The sequence below is a fragment of the Lagopus muta genome, chromosome 29 (genome assembly GCF_023343835.1).
Source record: "Lagopus muta isolate bLagMut1 chromosome 29, bLagMut1 primary, whole genome shotgun sequence".
Taxonomy (NCBI): Eukaryota; Metazoa; Chordata; class Aves; order Galliformes; family Phasianidae; genus Lagopus; species Lagopus muta.
The window spans coordinates 2,497,256-2,519,746 of record NC_064461.1 but is presented as its reverse complement, the minus strand read 5'-3'; the positions used below and the strand labels follow the sequence as shown (position 1 = coordinate 2,519,746).

Below are 22,491 nucleotides of genomic sequence, written 5' to 3'. Positions count from 1 at the left end.
TGTTCCATGGGTGACCTATGAACCCCATAGATACTATATGAGTCCCATGGGTGCTTTCATCCCCATCGATGCCCTACGAGACACATGAATGCTCTTTGAGCCCCACGGGTGCCCTGTGTGACCCATAGGTGCTTTAATGAGCCCCATGGGTGCCCTAAAAACCCCATAGGTGCCCTATGAGACTAATGGGTGCCCTCTGAGCCCCATGGGTGCCCTCTGAGCTCCATGGGCGCCCTATGAGCCCCATGGGTGCCCTCTGAGCTCCATGGTGCCCTATGAGCTCCATGGTGCCCTATGAGCCCCATGGGTGCCCTCTGAGCCCCATGGGTGCCCTATGATCCCCACGGGTGCCCTCTGAGTTCCATGGGTGCCCTCTGAGCCCCATGGGTGTCCTATGAGCCCCATGGGTGCCTGATGAGCCCCATGGATGCCCTCGGAGCTCCATGGGTGCCCTATTAACCCCATGGGTGCCCTCTGAGCCCCATGGTGCCCTCTGAGCTCCATGGTGCCCTCTGAGCCCCATGGGTGCCCTATGAGCCCCATAGGGGCCCTCTGAGCCCCATGGGTGCCCTATGAGCTCCATGGGTGCCCTATGAGCCCCATGGGTGCCCTCTGAGCTCCATGGGTGCCCTATTAGCACCCTATGTGTTCCATGGGTGACCTATGAACCCTATAGATACTATATGAGTCCCATGGGTGCTTTCATCCCCATCGATGCCCTACGAGACACATCAATGCTCTTTGAGCCCCACGGGTGCCCTGTGTGACCCGTAGGTGCTTTAATGAGCCCCATGGGTGCCCTAAAAACCCCATAGGTGCCCTATGAGACTAATGGGTGCCCTGTGAGCCCCATGGGTGCCCTATGAACTCCACTGGTGCCCTATGAGCCCCATGGGCGCCCTTGGAGCTCCATGGGCGCCCTATGAGCCCCATGGGTGCCCTCTGAGCCCCATGGGTGCCCTCTGAGCTCCATGGGTGCCCTTGAGCACCCTATGTGTTCCATGGGTGACCTATGAACCCTATAGATACTATATGAGTCCCATGGGTGCTTTCATCCCCATCGATGCCCTACGAGACACATCAATGCTCTTTGAGCCCCACGGGTGCCCTGTGTGACCCGTAGGTGCTTTAATGAGCCCCATGGGTGCCCTAAAAACCCCATAGGTGCCCTATGAGACTAATGGGTGCCCTGTGAGCCCCATGGGTGCCCTATGAGCTTCATGGGTGCCCTCTGAGCCCCATGGGTGCCCTCTGAGTTCCACTGGTGCCCTCTGAACCCCATGGGTGCCCCATGAGCTCCATGGGTGCCCTGTGATCCCCACGGGTGCCCTCTGAGTTCCATGGGTGCCCTATGAGCCCCATGGGTGTCCTATGAGCCCCATGGGTGCCTGATGAGCCCCATGGGTGCCTGATGAGCCCCTTGGCTGCCCTCAGAGCTCCATGGGTGCCCTATGAGCCCCATAGGGGCCCTCTGAGTTCCATTGGTGCCCCATGAGCCCCATGGGTGCCCTCTGAGCCCTATGGGTGCCCTCTGAGCCCCATGGGTGCCCTCGGAGCTCCATGGGTGCCCTCTGAACCTCATGGGTGCCCTTGAGCACCCTGTGTGTTCCATGGGTGACCTACGAACCCCATAGATACTATATGAGTCCCATGGGTGCTTTCATCCCCATCGATGCCCTACGAGACACATGAATGCTCTTTGAGCCCCACGGGTGCCCTGTGTGACCCATAGGTGCTTTAATGAGCCCCATGGGTGCCCTAAAAACCCCATAGGTGCCCTATGAGACTAATGGGTGCCCTCTGAGCCCCATGGGTGCCCTCTGAGCTCCATGGGCGCCCTATGAGCCCCATGGGTGCCCTCTGAGCTCCATGGTGCCCTATGAGCTCCATGGTGCCCTATGAGCCCCATGGGTGCCCTCTGAGCCCCATGGGTGCCCTATGATCCCCACGGGTGCCCTCTGAGTTCCATGGGTGCCCTCTGAGCCCCATGGGTGTCCTATGAGCCCCATGGGTGCCTGATGAGCCCCATGGATGCCCTCGGAGCTCCATGGGTGCCCTATTAACCCCATGGGTGCCCTCTGAGCCCCATGGTGCCCTCTGAGCTCCATGGTGCCCTCTGAGCCCCATGGGTGCCCTATGAGCCCCATAGGGGCCCTCTGAGCCCCATGGGTGCCCTATGAGCTCCATGGGTGCCCTATGAGCCCCATGGGTGCCCTCTGAGCTCCATGGGTGCCCTATTAGCACCCTATGTGTTCCATGGGTGACCTATGAACCCTATAGATACTATATGAGTCCCATGGGTGCTTTCATCCCCATCGATGCCCTACGAGACACATCAATGCTCTTTGAGCCCCACGGGTGCCCTGTGTGACCCGTAGGTGCTTTAATGAGCCCCATGGGTGCCCTAAAAACCCCATAGGTGCCCTATGAGACTAATGGGTGCCCTGTGAGCCCCATGGGTGCCCTATGAACTCCACTGGTGCCCTATGAGCCCCATGGGCGCCCTTGGAGCTCCATGGGCGCCCTATGAGCCCCATGGGTGCCCTCTGAGCCCCATGGGTGCCCTCTGAGCTCCATGGGTGCCCTTGAGCACCCTATGTGTTCCATGGGTGACCTATGAACCCTATAGATACTATATGAGTCCCATGGGTGCTTTCATCCCCATCGATGCCCTACGAGACACATCAATGCTCTTTGAGCCCCACGGGTGCCCTGTGTGACCCGTAGGTGCTTTAATGAGCCCCATGGGTGCCCTAAAAACCCCATAGGTGCCCTATGAGACTAATGGGTGCCCTGTGAGCCCCATGGGTGCCCTATGAGCTTCATGGGTGCCCTCTGAGCCCCATGGGTGCCCTCTGAGTTCCACTGGTGCCCTCTGAACCCCATGGGTGCCCCATGAGCTCCATGGGTGCCCTGTGATCCCCACGGGTGCCCTCTGAGTTCCATGGGTGCCCTATGAGCCCCATGGGTGTCCTATGAGCCCCATGGGTGCCTGATGAGCCCCATGGGTGCCTGATGAGCCCCTTGGCTGCCCTCAGAGCTCCATGGGTGCCCTATGAGCCCCATAGGGGCCCTCTGAGTTCCATTGGTGCCCCATGAGCCCCATGGGTGCCCTCTGAGCCCTATGGGTGCCCTCTGAGCCCCATGGGTGCCCTCGGAGCTCCATGGGTGCCCTCTGAACCTCATGGGTGCCCTTGAGCACCCTGTGTGTTCCATGGGTGACCTACGAACCCCATAGATACTATATGAGTCCCATGGGTGCTTTCATCCCCATCGATGCCCTACGAGACACATGAATGCTCTTTGAGCCCCACGGGTGCCCTGTGTGACCCATAGGTGCTTTAATGAGCCCCATGGGTGCCCTATAAACCCCATAGGTGCCCTATGAGACTAACGGGTGCCCTCTGAGCCCCAAGGTGCCCTCTGAGCTCCATGGGTGCCCTCTGAGCCCTATGAGTGCCCTCGGAGCCCCATGGGTGCCCTATGAGCTCCATGAGTGCTCCATGAGCCCCATGGGGGCCCTATGAGCTCCATGGGTGCCCTTGAGCACCCTATGTGTTCCATGGGTGACCTATGAACCCCATAGATACTACATGAGTCCCATGGGTGCTTTCATCCCCATCGATGCCCTACGAGACGCATGAATGCTCTTTGAGCCCCTTGGGTGCCCTGTGAGATCAATGGGTGCCCTCTGATCCCCATAAGTGCCCTTCTAAGCCCCATGGGTGTTCTGTGAAACCCATGGATCCCTCTCAGCCCTATGGATGCGCTGTGAGCCCCATGGGTGCCCCGTGTGACCCATAGGTACTTTAATGAGACCCATGGGTGCCCTATAAACCCCATAGGTGCCCTATGAGACTAATGGGTGCCCTCTGAGCCCCATGGGTGCCCTCTGAGCCCCATGGGTGCCCTATGAGCCCCATGGGTGCCCTATGAGCCCCATGGGTGCCCTCTGAGCTCCATGAGTGCCCTATGAGCCCTATGGGTGCCCTATGATCCCCACGGGTGCCCTCTGAGTTCCATGGGTGCCCTATTAACCCCATGGGTGCCCTATTAGCCCCATGGGTGCCCTCTGAGCTCCACTGGTGCCCTCTGAACCCCATGGGTGCCCTCGGAGCTCCATGGGTGCCCTATGAGCCCCATAGGGGCCCTCTGAGTTCCATTGGTGCCCTATGAGCCCCATAGGGGCCCTCTGAGTTCCATTGGTGCCCCATGAGCCCTATGGGTGCCCTCTGAGTTCCATTGGTGCCCCATGAGCCCCATGGGTGCCCCTCCAGGTGTGCCTGACGCTGACGGCCAAGCGCATGGCGAGGAAGAACTGCCTGGTGAAGAACCTGGAGGCGGTGGAGACGCTGGGCTCCACGTCCACCATCTGCTCCGACAAAACCGGGACCCTCACCCAGAACCGCATGACGGTGGCCCACATGTGGTTCGACAACCAGATCCACGAGGCCGACACCACCGAGGATCAGTCGGGTGGGTGATGGCACCCCATCCCACGGCTCTCCGTCCCTTTGGTCCCCATCTCCTGGATCCCCCAAGCCCTGGGTCCCCGTCCCTTCAGTTCCTAAGCTTTCAGTCCCCAAGGCCTGGATCCCCAGCCCAAGGTTTCCCCAAACCCTGAGCACCGCAACCATCGTCTCCTCAACCCTTGGGTCCCCATCACCTGGGGCCTCATTTCCCGCATCCCCAACCCTTGGGTTCCCAACTTCTTCACACTCATTTCCTGCACCTTTGGGTCCCCAAAGCCTGGATCCCCAAAATCTTGGGCCCTCAACTCCCTGGGTCCCCAACCTTCAGATCCGAATCCCTTTGGTCCCCAATCCCTTCAGTCCCCAAACCCCAGACCCCAATCCTTTGGTTCCCCAATCCCCCGCCACCCCCAGGCTGTGTCCCCAGACCCCAGCTGTGTCCCCATGGCACTCAGGCACTGACAGACGTTGTCCCCCAGGTGCCACCTTCGATAAGCGTTCGCCCACCTGGGCAGCGCTGGCTCGCATTGCTGGGCTCTGCAACCGCGCCGTCTTCAAACCGGGACAGGAGAACATCTCCATTTCTAAGGTCAGCGCCCCGCTGACCCCAACCCAAACCTGACCCCAACCCCAACCCCAACCCCAACCCTAACCCCAACCCTAACCCTAACCCTAACCCTAACCCTAACCCTAACCCTAACCCTAACCCTAACCCTAAACCTAACCTTGACCCTAACCCTAACCCTAATCTTGTCCCCAATCCTAACCTGACCCTAAACATAAACCTAACCCTAAACCTAAACCCAACTCTAACCCCAACCCAAACCCTGACCCCATCCCAAACCTGACCCTAACCCTAACCTTGACCCTAACCCTAACCCTAACCCTAACCCTAACCCTAACCCTAACCCTAACCCTAACCCTAACCCTAATAACCCTACCCCTAACCCTAATCCTATATATATAACCTATAACCTTATTCCTGACCCTGCAACCTTAACCCTGACCCCATTCCAAACCTCACCCTGACCCTAACCCTGACCCTGACCCTAACCTTGACCCTAACCCTAACCCTAACCCTAACTCCAACTCTAATCCAACCCTAATCCAAATCTGACCCCAAACCAAACCTCACCCTAACCCTAACCCTAATCCTAACACAGACTTTAGCTCTGACCCTATAAACCTGGCCCTAACCCTAACTGCATCCCTGACGCTATAATCCTAGCCCTGATCCTGTAATCTGAACCCTAACCCTAACCCTGACCCTAATAACCCTAACCCTAACCCTATATATATAACCTATAACCTTATTCCTGACCCTGTAACCTTAACCCTAACCCTGACCCAAACCTGACCCAAACCTGACCGTAACCCTAACCCTAATCCCAACCCTAACCCTAACCCTAATAACCCTAACCCTAACCCTGACCCTAATCCTATATATATAACCTATAACCTTATTCCTGACCCTGTAACCCTAACCCTAACCCTAACCCTAACCCTAATAACCCTAACCCTAACCCTAATAACCCTAACCCTAACCCTAACCCTAATAACCCTAACCCTAACCCTAACCCTAATAACCCTAACCCTAACCCTAATCCTATATATATAACCTATAACCTTATTCCTGACCCTGTAACCTTAACCCTAACCCTAACCCTAACCCTAACCCTAATAACCCTAACCCTAACCCTAACCCTAACCCTAATAACCCTAACCCTAACCCTAACCCTATATATATAACCTATAACCTTATTCCTGACCCTGCAACCTTAACCCTAACCCTGACCCTAACCCTAACCCTAATAACCCTAACCCTAACCCTAACCCTAACCCTAATAACCCTAACCCTAACCCTAACCCTAACCCTAACCCTAACCCTAATAACCCTAACCCTAACCCTAACCCTAACCCTAACCCTAACCCTAACCCTAATAACCCTAACCCTAACCCTAACCCTAACCCTAATAACCCTAACCCTAACCCTAACCCTAACCCTAACCCTAACCCTAATAACCCTAACCCTAACCCTAACCCTAACCCTAACCCTAACCCTAATAACCCTAACCCTAACCCTAACCCTAACCCTAACCCTAACCCTAACCCTAACCCTAACCCTAACCCTAACAACCCTAACCCTAACCCTAACCCTAACCCTAATAACCCTAATCCTAACCCTAATAACCCTAACCCTCACCCTAACCCTAACCCAAGCCCTAATCCTATATATATAATCTATAACCTTATTCCTGACCCTGTAACCTTAACCTTAACCCTAACCCTAACCCTAATAACCCTAACCCTAACCCTAACCCTAAACCTGACCCTAATAACCCTAACCCTAACCCTAACCCTAATCCTATATATATAACCTATAACCTTATTCCTGGCCCTGCAACCTTAACCCTAACCCTGACCCTGACCCTGACCCAAACCTGACCATAACCCTAACCCTTACCCTAACCCTAACCCTAATCCCAACCCTAACCCTAACCCTAATAACCCTAACCCTAATAACCCTAACCCTAACCCTAACCCTAACCCTAATCCTAACCCTAATAACCCTAACCCTAACCCTAACTCTCACCCTAACCCTAACCCAAGCCCTAATCCTATATATATAACCTATAACCTTATTCCTGACCCTGTAACCTTAACCCTAACCCTAAACCTGACCCTAACCCTAACCCTCACCCTAACCCAGACCCTGACCCTGACCCTAACCCTAATAACCCTAACCCTAACCTTAACCCTAATCCTATATATATAACCTATAACCTTATTCCTGACCCTGTAACCTTAACCCTAACCCTAACCCTCACCCTAATAACCCTAACCCTAACCCTAATCCTATATATATAACCTATAACCTTATTCCTGGCCCTGCAACCTTAACCCTAACCCTGACCCTGACCCAAACCTGACTGTAACCCTAACCCTAAACCCAACCCTAACCCTAACCCTGACCCTAATCCTAACCCTAACCCTAACCCTAACCCTAACCCTAATAACCCTAACCCTCACCCTAACCCTAACCCAAGCCCTAATCCTATATATATAATCTATAACCTTATTCCTGACCCTGTAACCTTAACCTTAACCCTAACCCTAACCCTAATAACACTAACCCTAACCCTAACCTTAACCCTAACCCTAACCCCAACCCTGACCCTGACCTTAAACCCCACCCCAACCCCATCCCTGTCCCTGCCCCCATCCCCGCCCATCTCTGCCATCTCTGCTGTCCCCATTTGTCACCTCTGTCGCCGCCCCCCAGCGCGACACCGCAGGCGATGCGTCCGAGTCGGCGCTGCTGAAGTGCATCCAGCTCTCGTGTGGCTCCGTCAAGAAGATGAGGGACAAGAACCCCAAAGTCACCGAAATCCCCTTTAACTCCACCAACAAATATCAGGTGGGGATGGGGGGGGGGAGCAGAGGGGTTGGAGGGGGGAGCAGAGGGGTTGGAGGGCATCGGGGACCCAGGGGACCAAAGGAAGGGATTGGGGACAGAAGGATTTGGGGACCCAAGGGATTGGGGAACAAAGGATTTGGGGACTCAGGGCCTTGGGGACCCATGAGTTTGGGGACTGATGGGATTGGAGACCCAAGGGTTTGAGGACCGAAGGTGTTGGGGACTGGGGGGTTTGGGGACTGATGGGATTTGGGACCCCAGATATTTGGGACCAAAGGGATCAGGGACCCAAGCATTTGGGGACTGAAGGGTCTGGGGACCCACCAAGGTTTGGGGGATTCAACCGTTTGGGGACTGAAGGGTTGGAGACCAAAGGGTTTGGGATCCAAGGGTTTGGGGATTGAAGCACTTGGAGATCAAAAGGATTGGGGCTGAAGGATTTGGGAATCAAATGGATTGGGGACGACGGGGTTTTGAGGACCAAAGTGTTTGGGGACCGAAGGGATTGGGAACCCAAGGGTTTGGGGACCAAAGGATTTGGGGACTGAGGGGTTTGGGATCCAAGGGTTTGGGGCTCCAAGGGTTTTGGGACTGGGGGGTTTGGGGACTGATGGGATTTGGGATCCCAAAGATTTAGGACCAGGGGGATCAGGGACCCAAGGTTTTGGGGACTGAAGGGTCTGGTACCAAAGGGATTTGGGATTAAAGAGACTGGGGACCAAAGGGTTTGGGGACCAAAGGATTTGGGGACTCAGGGGCTTGGGGACCCGTGAGTTTGGGGACCGAAGGGATTGGAGGCTAAAGGGTTTGGGGACCAAAGTGTTTGGGGACCCAAGGATTTGGGGACCAAAGGGATTGGAGACCCAAGGGTTTGGAAGCTAAAGGGTTTGGGGAGCAAAGGAAACAGGAATCCAGGGACTGAAGGATTCGGGGGGACCCAAAGATTGGGGGACCCAGTGTTTGGGAACCTAAGGGTCGGGGTGCCCAAGGGTTTGGGATGCAGGGGTTTGGGGATCAAAGAGTTTTGGGGCCGAAGGACTTGGAGATCAAAAGGGTTGGGGCTGAAGGATTTGGGAATCAAATGGATTGGGGACCACGGGGTTTTGAGGACCAAAGTGTTTGGGGACCCAAGGGATTGGAGGCTAAAGGGTTTGGGGACCAAAGGATTTGGGGACTGAGGGGTTTGGGATCCAAGGGTTTTGGGACTGATGGGATTTGGGACCCCAGATATTTGGGACCAGAGGGATCAGGGACCCAAGGTTTTGGGGACTGAAGGGCCTGGGACTAAAGGGTTTGGGGGACTCAACTGTTTGGGGACTGAAGGGTTGGAGACCAAAGGGTTTGGGGATCCAAGGGTTTGGGGACTGGGGGGTTTGGGGACTGAAGGGATTTGGGATCCCAAAGATTTAGGACCAGGGGGATCAGGGACCCAAGGTTTTGGGGACTGAAGGGTCTGGGACCAAAGGGATTTGGGATTAAAGAGACTGGGGACCCAAGGGTTTGGGGACTGAAGGGATTGGAGGCTAAAGGGTTTGGGGATCCAAGGGTTTGGGGACCAAAGGATTTGGGGACTCAGGGGCTTGGGGACCCGTGAGTTTGGGGACTGAAGGGGTTGAAAACCCAAGAGTTTGGAGGCTAAAGGGTTTGGGGACCAAAGGAAACGGGAATCCGGGGACCGAAGGATTCAGGGGGACCCAAAAATTGGGGAACCCAGTGTTTGGGAACCTAAGGGTCGGGGTGCCCAAGGGTTTGGGGACCCAGGGGTTTGGGGATCAAAGAGTTTTGGGGCCGAAGGACTTGGAGATCAAAAGGATTGGGGCTGAAGGATTTGGGAATCAAATGGATTGGGGACCACGGGGTTTTGAGGACCAAAGTGTTTGGGGACCGAAGGGATTGGAGGCTAAAGGGTTTGGGGACCAAAGGATTTGGGGACCCAAGGGATTTGGGATCCAAGGGTTTGGGAACTGAGGGGTTTGGGGACTGAAGGGATTTGGGATCCCAAAGATTTAGGACCAGGGGGATCAGGGATCCAAGCTTTTGGGGACTGAAGGGTCTGGGACCAAAGGATTTGGGGACTCAGGGGCTTGGGGGCCCGTGAGTTTGGGGACCGAAGGGATTGGAGGCTAAAGGGTTTGGGGACCAAAGTGTTTGGGGACCAAAGGGATTGGAGACCCAAGGGTTTGGGGATCCAAGGGTTTGGAAGCTACAGGGTTTGGGGACCAAAGGAAACGGGAATCCGGGGACCGAAGGATTCAGGGGGACCCAAAGATTGGGGGACCCAGTGTTTGGGAACCTAAGGGTCGGGGTGCCCAAGGGTTTGGGGCCGAAGGGACGGGGGGAGCCGAGGTGTGGTGCCAACGCAGCGCCATCCCTGCAGCTCTCCATCCACGAGCGGGAGGACGACCCCCAGGGACACATCCTGGTGATGAAAGGGGCCCCCGAACGCATCCTGGAGCGCTGCTCCCGAATCCTGCTGCAGGGCCAGGAGGTGCCCCTGGACGAGGAGATGAAGGAGGCCTTCCAGAACGCCTACCTGGAGCTGGGGGGGCTGGGGGAGCGCGTGCTGGGTATGGGGAGGGGCTGGGGGAGGTGCTGGGGGGGGGGGTGGGGAGGTTATGGGGTGGTTGTGGGGGGATTTAGGGTGGTTGTGGGGGGACTTGGTGGGTTATAGGGGCCTTTGGGAGCCTTTGGGAGTGTGCCCACATGGAGCTGGGGGAGCAGGGGAGTGGTGTCATGGGGGGGGAGCGGGTGGGGGCAATGGGGACAGGGGGACACAGGATATGGGGACATGGGGACATGGGGATATGGGGATACAGGGGATATGGGGACATGGGGACTCAGGGGATATGGGGATATGGGGACATGGGGACACAGGACATGGGGACATGGGGACTCAGGGGATATGGGGATATGGGGACACAGGATATGGGGACATGGGGACACAGGATATGGGGACATGGGGACGCAGGGGATATGGGGACATGGGGGTACAGGGGATATGGGAACATGGGGACATGGGGACATGGGGACACAGGGGATATGGGGACATGGGGATGAAGGGGATATGGGGACATGTGGACACAGGGGACATGGGGTCACAGGGGATATGGGGACATGGGGACACAGGATATGGGGACATGGGGACATGGGATATGGGGACATGGGGATACAGGGGACATGGGGACATGGGGTCACAGGGGATATGGGGACATGGGGACACAGGATATGGGGACATGGGGACACAGGGGATATGGGGACATGGGGATATGTGGACATGGGGGTACAGGGGATATGGGGACATGGGGATGAAGGGGATATGGGGACATGTGGACACAGGGGACATGGGGACATGGGGATGAAGGGGATATGGGGACATGTGGACACAGGGGACATGGGGTCACAGGGGATATGGGGACATGGGGACACAGGATATGGGGACATGGGGACACAGGGGATATGGGGACATGGGGATATGTGGACATGGGGGTACAGGGGATATGGGGACATGGGGATGAAGGGGATATGGGGACATGTGGACACAGGGGACATGGGGACATGGGGACACAGGGGATATGGGGACATGGGGACGCAGGGGACATAGGGACATGGGGACACAGGATATGGGGACATGGGGACACAGGGGATATGGGGACATGGGGATATGTGGACATGGGGACATGGGGACACAGGATGTGGGGACATGGGGATACAGGGGATATGGGGACATGGGGACATGGGGATATGGGGACATGGGGACACAGGGGATATGGGGACATGAAGAAGTGGCACATGGGAGCAGGATGGATACTGGGGCAAAAGGACACGGGGATATGGGGACAAGAGGGACGTGGGGTGTCCAGGTGTGGGGACATGGAGGAGATGGAGCCACGGGGGGTGTTTGGACGTGAGGATATGGGGATGTGGGGATGTGGGGACGGCAGGGGCACGGGATGTCCAGACGGGGGGATGTGGAGGGTATGAAGGCAAAGGGACGTGGGGACATCGGGAGTATGGAGGATATAGGGACAGAGGGACACGGGAAGGTGGGAATAGGGTGGATATGGAGAGAAAGGAACGTGGGGGCATGGGGACATGGGAGTAGAAGGGGCACTGGGGTGAAAGGTGTGGGGGCAGAAGGACAAGAGGGACGTGGGGCGTCCAGGTGTGGGGATATGGAAGGAAAAGGGATGTGGGGATGTGGGGATGTGAAGGATATGGGGACAAAGGGACACAGGGACTTGGGGACATGGAGAAGTGGGGCACGGGGATGTAGGGATGTGGGGACACAAGAAGTAGGGATGTGGGGACACAGGATATAGGGATGTGGGGACATGGGGACACAGGATATGGGGACATATGGATTTGGGGACACAGGATGTAGGGATGTGGGGACACAGGATATGGGGATGTGGGGACATGGGGACATAGGGATGTAGGGACACAAGATGGATGTAGGGATGTGGGGACACAGGATATGGGGATGTGGGGACACAGGATGTAGGGATGTGGGGACACAGGATATGGGGATGTGGGGACACAGGATGTAGGGATGTGGGGACACAGGATCTGGGGATGTGGGGACACAGGATGTAGGGATGTGGGGACACAGGATCTGGGGATGTGGGGACATGGGGACATAGGGATATGGGGACATGGGGACATAGGGATATGGGGACACAGGATGTAGGGATGTAGGGACACAAGATGGATGTAGGGATGTGGGGACACAGGATGTGGGGATGTGGGGACACAAGGTGTAGGAATGTGGGGACACAGGATCTGGGGATGTGGGGACATGGGGACATATGGATTTGGGGACACAGGATATAGGGATATGGGGACACGGGGACATAGGGATGTGGGGACACAGGATGGATGTAGGGATGTGGGGACACGGGATATAGGGATGTGGGGACACATGATATGGGGACATGGGGACGTAGGGATGTGGGGACACTGGACATCGGGATGTGGGGACACAGGATGTAGGGATGTGGGGACATGGGGACACAGGATATGGAGACATATGGATTTGGGGACACAGGATGTAGGGATATGGGGACACGGGTACATAGGGATGTGGGGACACAGGATATAAGGATGTGGGGACACAGGATATAGGGATGTGGGTACACAAGATGTAGGGATGTGGGGACACAGGATCTGGGGATGTGGGGACATGGGGACATATGGATTTGGGGACACAGGATATAGGGATATGGGGACACGGGGACATAGGGATGTGGGGACAAAGGATATAAGGATGTGGGGACACAGGATATAGGGATGTGGGGACATGGGGACATAGGGATATGGGGACAGGATATGGGGATGTGGGGACGCAAGATGTAGGGATGTGGGGGCATGGGAACACAGGGATGTGGGGACACAGGATATAGGGATATGGGGACAGAGAATGTAGGGATGTGGGGACACAAGATGTAGGGATGTGGGGACATGGAGACACAGGGATGTGGGGACACAAGATGGATGTAGGGATGTGGGGACACAGGATATGGGGATGTGGGGACATGGGGACATAGGGATGTGGGAACACAAGACATAGGGATGTGGGGACACAGGATCTGGGGATGTGGGGACATAGGGATGTGGGGACATGGGGACATATGGATTTGGGGACACAGGATATAGGGATATGGGGACACAGGACATAGGGATGTGGGGACACAAGATGGTTGTAGGGATATGGGGACACACGATCTGGGGATATGGGGACATGGGGACATAGGGATATGGGGACACAGGATGTAGGGATGTGGGGACATGGGGACACAGGATATGGGGACATATGGATTTGGGGACACAGGATGTAGGGATGTGGGGACAAAGGATATAAGGATGTGGGGACACAGGATATGGGGATGTGGGGACATGGGGACATAGGGATGTGGGGACACAGGATGTAGGGATGTGGCGACACAGGCGCCAACGGGGCCATGGAAGAAGCGGAGCTCAGGGGGCCGCGGCACCGGGGGCCAAAGGGGCCCAGAGGGGTCGTTGGCGCGGCCCGGTCACCCCCCGCTCCCCGCAGGGTTCTGCCACCTCTACCTCCCCCCCGACCAATTCCCGCGGGGTTTCCGCTTCGACGCCGACGACGTGAACTTCCCCACCAGCGACCTCTGCTTCGTGGGGCTCATGTCCATGATCGACCCCCCCCCGCGCCGCCGTCCCCGATGCCGTCGGCAAATGCCGCAGCGCTGGGATCAAGGTGAGACCCCCGACCCCCTGCTGCCCCCACCGAGATCCGGCGCTTCGTGGGGCTGAATCCCGACCTTCCGGGTGGTTCTGGGGATGGGCAGCGGCCATTCGGGTTTGGGTGATGTTGTCGCAGGCTGGGTGGAGGGGGGGGGAGCAGTGGAGGTGGTTTGCCTTGATTCCAGCAGGGCTTTGGATGCTGTCCGCCATGACATCGATATGACAAAGCTGTGGGGTGGATGAGTGGGCAGGGGGGGGGTTGAGGGCTGGGTGAGTGGCAGAGCGCAGGGGGTCGGTGTTGGTGGTGCAGGGTCTGGTTGGAGACCTGTGGTGTCCCCAGGGGTGCTGGGTCCTTGTTCAACATCTTCATCCATGGCCTTGATGAAGGGATGGTGGCCACCCTCAGTGGTTTGCTGATGTCACGACATCCTTATGACAAAGCTGTGGGGTGGATGAGTGAGCAGTGGGGTGGGTTGAGAGCTGGCTGGTTGAGATGGCAGGGGGTCGGCGTTGGTGGTGCAGGGTCCGGTTGGAGACCTGTGGTGTCCCCAGGGGTGCTGGGTCCTTGTTCAACATCTTCATCCACGGCCTTGATGAAGAGATGGCGGCCGCCTTCAGCAAATCTGCTGATGTCACGACATCCTTGTAACAAAGCTGTGGGGTGGACGAGTGGGCAGGGGGGGGGGTTGAGGGCTGGCTGGTTGAGATGGCAGGGGGTCGGCGTTGGTGGCGCAGGGTCTGGTTGGAGGCCTGGGAGCAGCGGTGTCCCCAGGGGTGCTGGGTCCGGTCTTGTTCAAGGTGTCATCAAGGGTTCGGTGCTGGGTCTTTGTTCAACATCTTCATCCATGGCCTTGATGAGGGGATGGCGGCCGCCCTCAGCGAGTTTGCTTGATGTCACGACATCCTTATGACAAAGCTGTGGGGTGGGTTAAATGGGCAGCGGGGGGTTGAGAGCTGGCTGAGTGGCTGAGCGCAGAGGGTTGGTGTTGGCAGTGCAGGGTCCAGTTGGAGACCTGAGGTGTCCCCAGGGGTTCTGGGTCCTTGTTCAACATCTTCATCCACGGCCTTGATGATTGGATGGCGGCCGCCCTCAGCGAGTTTGCTTGATGTCACAACATCCTTATGACAAAGCTGTGGGGTGGACGAGTGGGCAGTGGGGGGCGTTGAGAGCTGGGTGAGTGGCAGAGCGCAGAGGGTCGGCGTTGGCGGTGCAGGGTCTGGTTGGAGGCCTGTGGTCTCCCCAGGGCTGCTGGGTCCTTGTTCAACATCTCCATCCATGGCCTTGATGAGGGGATGGCGGCTGCCCTCAGCGTTTTGCTGATGTCACGGCGTTGAGCAGATCCATGTGTGTCTGTAACAGGGGCACCAGGCCTCTGCCCTCCCCCCCCCACCCCAGTCCCACAAAAATGGCAAGGAAGGAAGGGAGGAAAAGAGCAGCGGCAGCGATCTATGGAGGAAAAGTGATTGTACTGTAATAGCGGGATACAAGATATCACAATAGATACAATTTGGTTGAAATGGAGATGAATGAATCAGACAGGATGAGAGAGAGAGAGTTCCTGGGATGGAGTCAAACCTGAACAGCTTGGAACGGCCAGGAAAGCACCTGCAGCACCCAGTGCAAAGCAGCCAGAGAGCGGCCAGCTGGAAGGGCCAGATCCCAGCACTGCTGTAATGCACAGCGATGGGAGCCTGGGATCGGGGCAGGGATGCTTTAATGCCCTGTTCTGATGTGGAACACTGAACCCCAAAGCAAACATAGAACCATGGCCGCTGATGAGACGAAGCTGGGAGGATGGGCTGAAGGCCGTGCTGCCGTTCAGCGAGGGCTGTGCAGGCCGAGAGCTGGGCAGCAAGAAACAGGATGAGGTTTAACAGCAGCAAGTGTGGAGTCGTGCAGCTGGGGAGGAAGGATGGCAATGCAGCGCTACAGGATGGGGGAGGAGCGGCTGCAGGGGGACCTGGGGGCGACAGGTTGCCATGGGGCAGCAGGGTGGCCAACATGGCGTCCTGGGGTGCCTTGCATGGCCAGCAGTCGAGGGAGGCGATCCTCCCCCTCTGCTCTGCCCTGTGAGGCCTCATCTGCAGCACTGCGTCCAGTTCTGGGCTGCCCAGCACAAAACAGACAGGGAGCTCTTGGGAAGAGAACAGCGGAGGGGCAGGAAGATGGTGAGGGGCCTGGAGCATCTCTGCTATGGGGAAAGGCTGAGTGAGCTGGGGCTGTGCAGCATGGAGAACAGGAGACTGAGAGGGGAGCTGATCCAGGGCTGTGAATATCTGAGGTGTGGGGGGCAGAATGGCGAGGATGGACTCTGTTCAGTGGGGAGTGGAGACAGGAGGAGGGGAAACGGCCGGAAATGCAGCACAGGAAGTTGTGCAGCAATGTGCGAAGGAACGGCTGTGCAGTGAGGGGAGGAGCAATGGGACAGGGAGGGGGGGAGTCTGTGGGTCCCAATGGGTCTCTATGGGTCCCAGTGGGTCTCTATGGGTCCCTATGGGTCCCAGTGTGTCTCTATGGGTCCCAATGGGTCCCAACATGTCTCTATGGGTCTCAATGTGTCTCTATGGGTCTCAATGTGTCTCTATGGGTCTCAACGTGTCTCTATGGGTCCCAATGTGTCTCTATGGATCCCAATGGATCCCAATGTGTCTCTATGGGTCCCAACGTGTCTCTATGGGTCCCAACGCATCTCTATGGGTCTCAACGTGTCTCTATGGGTCCCAATGTGTCTCTATGGGTCCCAATGGATCCCAATGTGTCTCTATGGGTCCCAATGTGTCTCTATGGGTCCCAATGTGTCTCTATGGGTCCCAATGGATCCCAACGTGTCTCTATGGGTCCCAATGGATCCCAACGTGTCTCTATGGGTCCCAACGTGTCTCTATGGGTCCCAACATGTCTCTATGGGTCCCAATGGATTCCAACGTGTCTCTATGGGTCCCAACGTGTCTCTATGGGTCCCAACCTGTCTCTATGGGTCCCAATGGATCCCAATGTGTCTCTATGGGTCCCAACGTGTCTCTATGGGTCCCAACGTGTCTCTATGGGTCTCAATGTGTCTCCATGGGTCCCAACATGTCTCTATGGGTCCCAACGTGTCTCTATGGGTCCCAATGTGTCTCTATGGCTCCCAATGGATCCCAATGTGTCTCTATGGGTCCCAACGTGTCTCTATGGGTCCCAATGTGTCTCTATGGCTCCCAATGGATCCCAACATGTCTCTATGGGTCCCAACGTGTCTCTACGGGTCCCAATGTGTCTCTATGGGTCCCAACGTGTCTCTATGGGTCCCAAAGGGTCCCAACGTGTCTCTATGGTCCCACTGCTCACTGCTGCCCATGGAGGTGGTGGCGTCTCCTGCTCTGCAGATGTTCCAGACCTGCCTGGATGCCGAGCTGTGTGCCCTGCTGTAGGAACGGCTTGGGCAGGGGGTTGGACTGCATGAGCTCTGCAGCTCCCTTCCAGTTCTGTGTGATTCTGGCTTACTGGGGGTTGCGGAGGTGGCCGCCAAGTGATGGTGGCGATGGAGGACGACCCCGTTACAGCTAATGGGGGTTTGTGGGGGTGTCCCCATCCTGCAGGTGATCATGGTGACGGGGGATCACCCCATTACAGCCAAAGCCATCGCCAAAGGGGTCGGGATCATCTCGGAGGGCAACGAGACGGTGGAGGACATCGCGGCGCGGCTCAACATCCCCGTCAGCCAGGTGAACCCCCGGTACGTGATTGGGGTGCGGGGTCTGCACGTATTTCCTGCAGGAGCTGGCAGCCAGAGGCTTGGATGGGGGCAGTCTGTGCTGGGTGAGGAGCTGGCTGGAGGGCCGGGCACAGAGAGTGGTGGTGAATGGAGTCAAATCCAGCTGGCGACCGGTTGTGAGTGGTGTTCCCCAGGGGTCGGTGCTGGGCCTGTGCTCTTCAATATCTTTATTGATGGCCTGGATGAGGGCATTGAGTGCACCCTCAGTAAATTCGCAGATGGCACCAAATTGGCTGGAAGTGTGGATCTGCCTGGGGGTAGCGAGGCCCTACAGAGGGATCTGGACAGGCTGGAGAGCTGGGCTGGAGCCAATGGGATGAGGTTCAACAAGGCCAAATGCCGGGTCCTGCACTTCGGCCACAACAACCCCAGGCGACGCTACAGGCTTGGGGCGGTGTGGCTGGAGGACGGCGTAGAGGAAATGGACCTGGGGGTATGGATGGATGCTGGGCTGAATGGGAGCCAGCAGTGTGCCCAGGTGGACAGGAAGGGCAATGGCAGCCTGGCCTGCATCAGAAATGGCCAGCAGAGCAGAGAGGTGATGGTTCCCCTCTATTCAGCACTGGTGAGGCCGCACCTCGAGTGCTGTGTCCAGTTTTGGGCCCCTCACTGCAAGAAAGACATTGAGGCCCTGGAACGTGTTCAAAGGAGGGCAATGAAATGGTGAGGGGTCTGGAACACAGGGCTGATGAGGAGAGGCTGAAGGAGCTGGGAATGTTCAGCATGGAGGAGAGGAGCTCAGGGGGGACCTCATGGCTCTCTATGACTGCATGAAGGGAGGCTGCAGTGAGCTGGGGGTCGGCCTCTGCTCTTGTGTCATCAGTGATAGGAGCAGAGGGAACGGCTTCAAGCTGCGGCAGGGGAGATTCAGGCTGGACATGAGGAAGAATTGCTGGTCAGAAAGGTGGGCAGCACTGCAATGGAGGCCCAGGGAGGTGGGGGAGGCACCGAGCCTGGGGGTGTTGAAGGAAAGGCTGGATGTGGTGTTGAGGGCCGTGGTTCAGTGGGAGCTGTTGGGAATGGGGGAATGGTTGGACTGGAGGAGCTTGGAGGTCTTTTCCAACCTTGGGGATTCGATGATTCTATGATTCTATGATTGGGGCACTGGGTGCAGGGTTTGGGGCGCGGAGTTGGAGGGTTTTGCAAAGGCAGGGTTTGGGAATCCGGAGCACAGCGCCGGGGGGGCAGAGCTGTGGGGCGCACGTGGGCAGGGCTTCGGGGTTGTAGGGTTGGGGGATGTGGGGGGCAGAGCTTTGGGGTGCAGGGCCAGAGTTTGAGGGTTCAGGGTTGGAGGATTTGGATGCAGGTTTGCGGTTTCAAGGGGAAGCGTTGGGGGTTTGGGGGCGCAGGGGGGGAGGTTTGGGGTGCGGTGCCCGGGGGGCTGAGGGGCCTTGGGGGGTTTGGGCTGCAGGGCTTTTGCGGGGCGGTTTATAGGGTTTGGAGGCGGGGTTATGGGGCTCGAGGCCTGGGGGCAGCGTTTTGTTTGTGGGGCTTTTTGAGGGGCAAAGCGTGGGGTGAAGCACAGCCAAAGCCGAGCCGTGCTGGCGATGGGGGACACGGAAATGGGGGGGGGGGGAGGAATTTCTGCACCCCACAGCTGCCAACGTGCGGGGCGGGCACCGAACCCCACCGCGCAGCGCTGCGACCCCCGAGGGCACCGCAATGAACGCAGGCGGTTTTATTGATAGCGGTGCAGCGTCTGCAACGAGCCGCCGAGGCACAAAACAGCCGCGCCGCGCTGCGATGGAAGCGGCTCCAGAGCGGCCCGGCCAGAACCCAGCTGCCCCCCTCCAGTCCCCCCCTGCTCCCCCTCCCGCCCCACTCGGACCCAACTCTTCCCTTCCCAGACCCAACGCTCCCCCTCTCCACGCCTAATTCTCCCCTTCCCAGACCCATTCCTGCCCTTCCAGCCCCAGTTTCCCCCTTTTCCAACCCATTCCTCCCTTTCCCAGCCCCACTTCTGCCCCCCCCAGCCCCAACTCTCCCCCTTCCACCCCCCCATTCCCCTCTCCCCCCCCCCAGCCGTGCTGGAGCCGCACCGCGGTTCCATGGCGGCGCCGCGCCGTTCCGCCCCGCGTTCTGCCCCCCCGGCGCGGAGCTCACAGCGGAAACGCGGGCCGAAACCGAGCCCAGCAGCGCGCAGCCGCTCCAAGAGCTCCGGCACCGCTCCGCCCCGCCGGGCCCCGCAGCCCCCTCTGCCCCTTGGAAGCGGGGAGCGGCGCCGGACCCGCGGCCCGCCGAACGCAGCTCCGCCGTCCTTGCAACGAACTCGAAGCGTCCGAAGGGCTCCGCCGAGGCCGCCCCGGCGCAGCCGCGAATTTCCGTCCGGCGGCTTTACGGCTTCAGTTTGAGCCAAGGATGGAGGATGGTGAGGATGGAGAGCACGGAGGAGGCGAGGCCGCACAGCCCCACGAAGGCCGGGCCGCTCCGGTAGAGCCCCAGCTTGTCCAGCGGGATGAAGAGGTCGCAGGCGTTCTTCACCAGGTCCAGCAGCAGCGGCGGGTTCCCCCGCAGGACGCGCAGCAGGAGCCGCAGCTGCGCCTGCAGCCTCGGCCCCGGCGGCCCCGCGCCGCCCCGCCCGCCGTCGGCCGCCCTGCCGCGCTTCCCGCTCGCCTCGCGCTCCATCAGCAGCCGGATCTCGTAGGCGTCGCGACTCAGGTTCACGATGAGGGCGAAGAGGAAATACCTGAAAGTGGACGGAGCGGGCAGAGCGGCGCCGCGCCTCGGGCGGCTCCGGCGGGCGCAGCGCTGAGCGGCGCCGTTACAGCGCGTGGAGGAGCCCGGAGCCACAGACGCGCAGATCCGCAGGGATCCGCAGGGATTCACGGAGCGCTTCGGCGGCCCTGCTGGCCAACGGGGCGACCACGAGCCAGCGGCGCGCCCTGGTGGCACTGGAGGCCGACGGTGGACTGGATGGCCAACAGCTGACTACAGCTGACTACAGCTGACTACAGCTTGCCCACGAGCCCCAGCGGTCAGGATGGCCAACGGTGCCCTGGTGGGGACGGACTGAGAGCCCCAGGGCCGCTGGCCTGGAGGAGAGATGGCTGAGCAGTGGGCGTGAGGAAGAAGTGAGCTGTGAGAGCCTCAGAGCAGAGCCCAGGCAGGTGTGCAGACATGCAGAGCCATCAGCACGTGGCCCCACCGCACGGAACCTGTCTCAGCAGGGGCAGCTCCAGAGCTCCCTTCCAGCCCCTGTGCTTCACACAGTCACAGAACGGCCAGGCTTGGAAGGGACTCCAGGCTGACGGAGCTCCAACCCCACCCTGCTGCCAACCTCCCCACGTCTCACAGCAGCCCAGGCTGCCCAGGGCCCCATCCAGCCTGGCCTCCAACCCCTCCAGGGATGGACGGGGCATCGCAGCCTCTCTGGGCAGCTGTTCAGCCCCTCACCGCTCTCCCAGCACACAACTTCCCTGAGCCCCAGCCTCCAGCTGCCCTCCCTCCGCTTCCAGCCGTTCCCTGCTCTCATCTCCCCTGCCCAAGAGCTGCCTCCCCTCCTGGCTGCAGGCTCCCTGCAGGCGCTGCAGGCTGCACTCAGCTCAGCCCCAGCTCCTCTTCTCCATGCTGAACGAGCCCAGCTCCCTCAGCCTGGCTTTGCAGGGAGCTGCTGCAGCCCCTGCTCAGCCCTGCGGCTCCTCTGGCTCCTCTCCCACAGCTCCCTGTCTTGTATTGGAACCCCCAGCCCTGGACGCAGTGCTGCAGTTGGGGCCTCAGAGAGCAGAGCACAGAGGGACGATCTCCTCCCTGTCCCTGCTGCCACCCGTTCAGCGCTGCTCAGCCGGCCGCCTCCCCTCCCCCCTCACCTGAAGGATCTCTGCCCCCACTTCTCCTGGTCCACGCCGGGCACCAGCCCCGCCTTCCCCGCCCACAGGACGTTGTCGCAGGCAAAGTACATGGCCCTGTTGAGGTGGCTGAGGGTGAGGCAGAAGCGCAGCACCATGTCGGACAGGTGGATCGCTCTCTTCGCCGCCTCCAGAGCGTCGGCCGAGCTGCCGAGACGCAGCACTGCAGGACGGGGGGGCGGAAATCAGAACGGCCCGCGGGGGGACGCGCACGCAGCCCCCCCCCCCCCCCAACCGAACTGGGCCCGGGCCCACTCACGCTTCCGGCCCAGGCTGAGGTGCGCTTCCAGCCGCCTCACGCTGCTCAGCAGTGCGGGGCTCGCCCCGTTCCTCCGCAGCGCGTCCCCGGCCAACGTGCACGCGTACTGCGCGGCCCTGCGGGAGACAGCGCGGCCTCAGGGCCCGGAGGGGGACCGGGTCCGGGCGGGGGGACGGCGGGCGGGGCTCGGGCCCCGGGGAGGGACGCCGAGCGGCCGCCGCCCCCACAGAGGGGAAGCCGGGCGGCCCCGCACCTGAAGAGCCGCTCCTTGGCCTGGCTCTGCGCGCTGAAGCGCACCCACGTCTCCATGGCGCTCCCGATTGCGGGGAGCGGCGCGCCGCCACTTCCGGCGGTGTGCCGGAAGCCGCTTTGGGTCAAAGAGAGACGAGCGCCTCCTGGTGTCTGGAGGCTGCATAGGTGGCTCCTGTGAGGGTGGGTTGTTTGTTTTTGCAGTGGAAGTTCCGTTCTTTTGGAGTTCCCGTTATTTACGTGGTGTAGGCCGTTACCGAACTTATTGCCCTCT

The 22,491-nt window shown here is 58.9% G+C and overlaps 2 protein-coding genes across 2 annotated transcripts in view; one reads left to right on the top strand and one right to left on the bottom strand.

Annotated features, from left to right (window-relative positions):
* LOC125685661 (sodium/potassium-transporting ATPase subunit alpha-2-like) overlaps positions 1-22,491 on the top strand; it is a gene marked incomplete at its 5' end in the record, with an annotated part of 73,998 nt that overhangs the window by 5,486 nt on the left and 46,021 nt on the right. The window contains 7 exon segments of the mRNA XM_048928917.1: positions 4,278-4,476; positions 4,952-5,061; positions 7,756-7,890; positions 10,268-10,457; positions 13,943-14,061; positions 14,063-14,119; positions 17,689-17,826. Coding sequence (XP_048784874.1) covers positions 4,278-4,476; positions 4,952-5,061; positions 7,756-7,890; positions 10,268-10,457; positions 13,943-14,061; positions 14,063-14,119; positions 17,689-17,826 — 948 coding nt within the window.
* On the bottom strand, positions 19,882-22,355 carry PEX11B (peroxisomal biogenesis factor 11 beta). Its single transcript, XM_048928976.1, has 4 exons — positions 22,222-22,355; positions 21,969-22,084; positions 21,671-21,872; positions 19,882-20,550 (listed from the first exon to the last, which is right to left on the bottom strand). The coding sequence occupies exons 1-4, from the start codon at positions 22,275-22,277 to the stop codon at positions 20,199-20,201; spliced, it is 726 nt and encodes a 241-aa protein (XP_048784933.1). The 5' UTR covers positions 22,278-22,355; the 3' UTR covers positions 19,882-20,198.

Bases quoted from the DNA above. Each gene is read 5' to 3' on its own strand.
- PEX11B (XM_048928976.1), bottom strand. From the start codon at position 22,277: ATGGAGACGTGGGTGCGCTTCAGCGCGCAGAGCCAGGCCAAGGAGCGG. The intron at 21,873-21,968 runs GTGAGTGGGCCC...CCCGTCCTGCAG, and splicing joins CCTCAGCCTGGGCCGGAAGC to TGCTGCGTCTCGGCAGCTCG. The intron at 20,551-21,670 runs GTGAGGGGGGAG...GTCCACTTTCAG, and splicing joins TGGGGGCAGAGATCCTTCAG to GTATTTCCTCTTCGCCCTCA.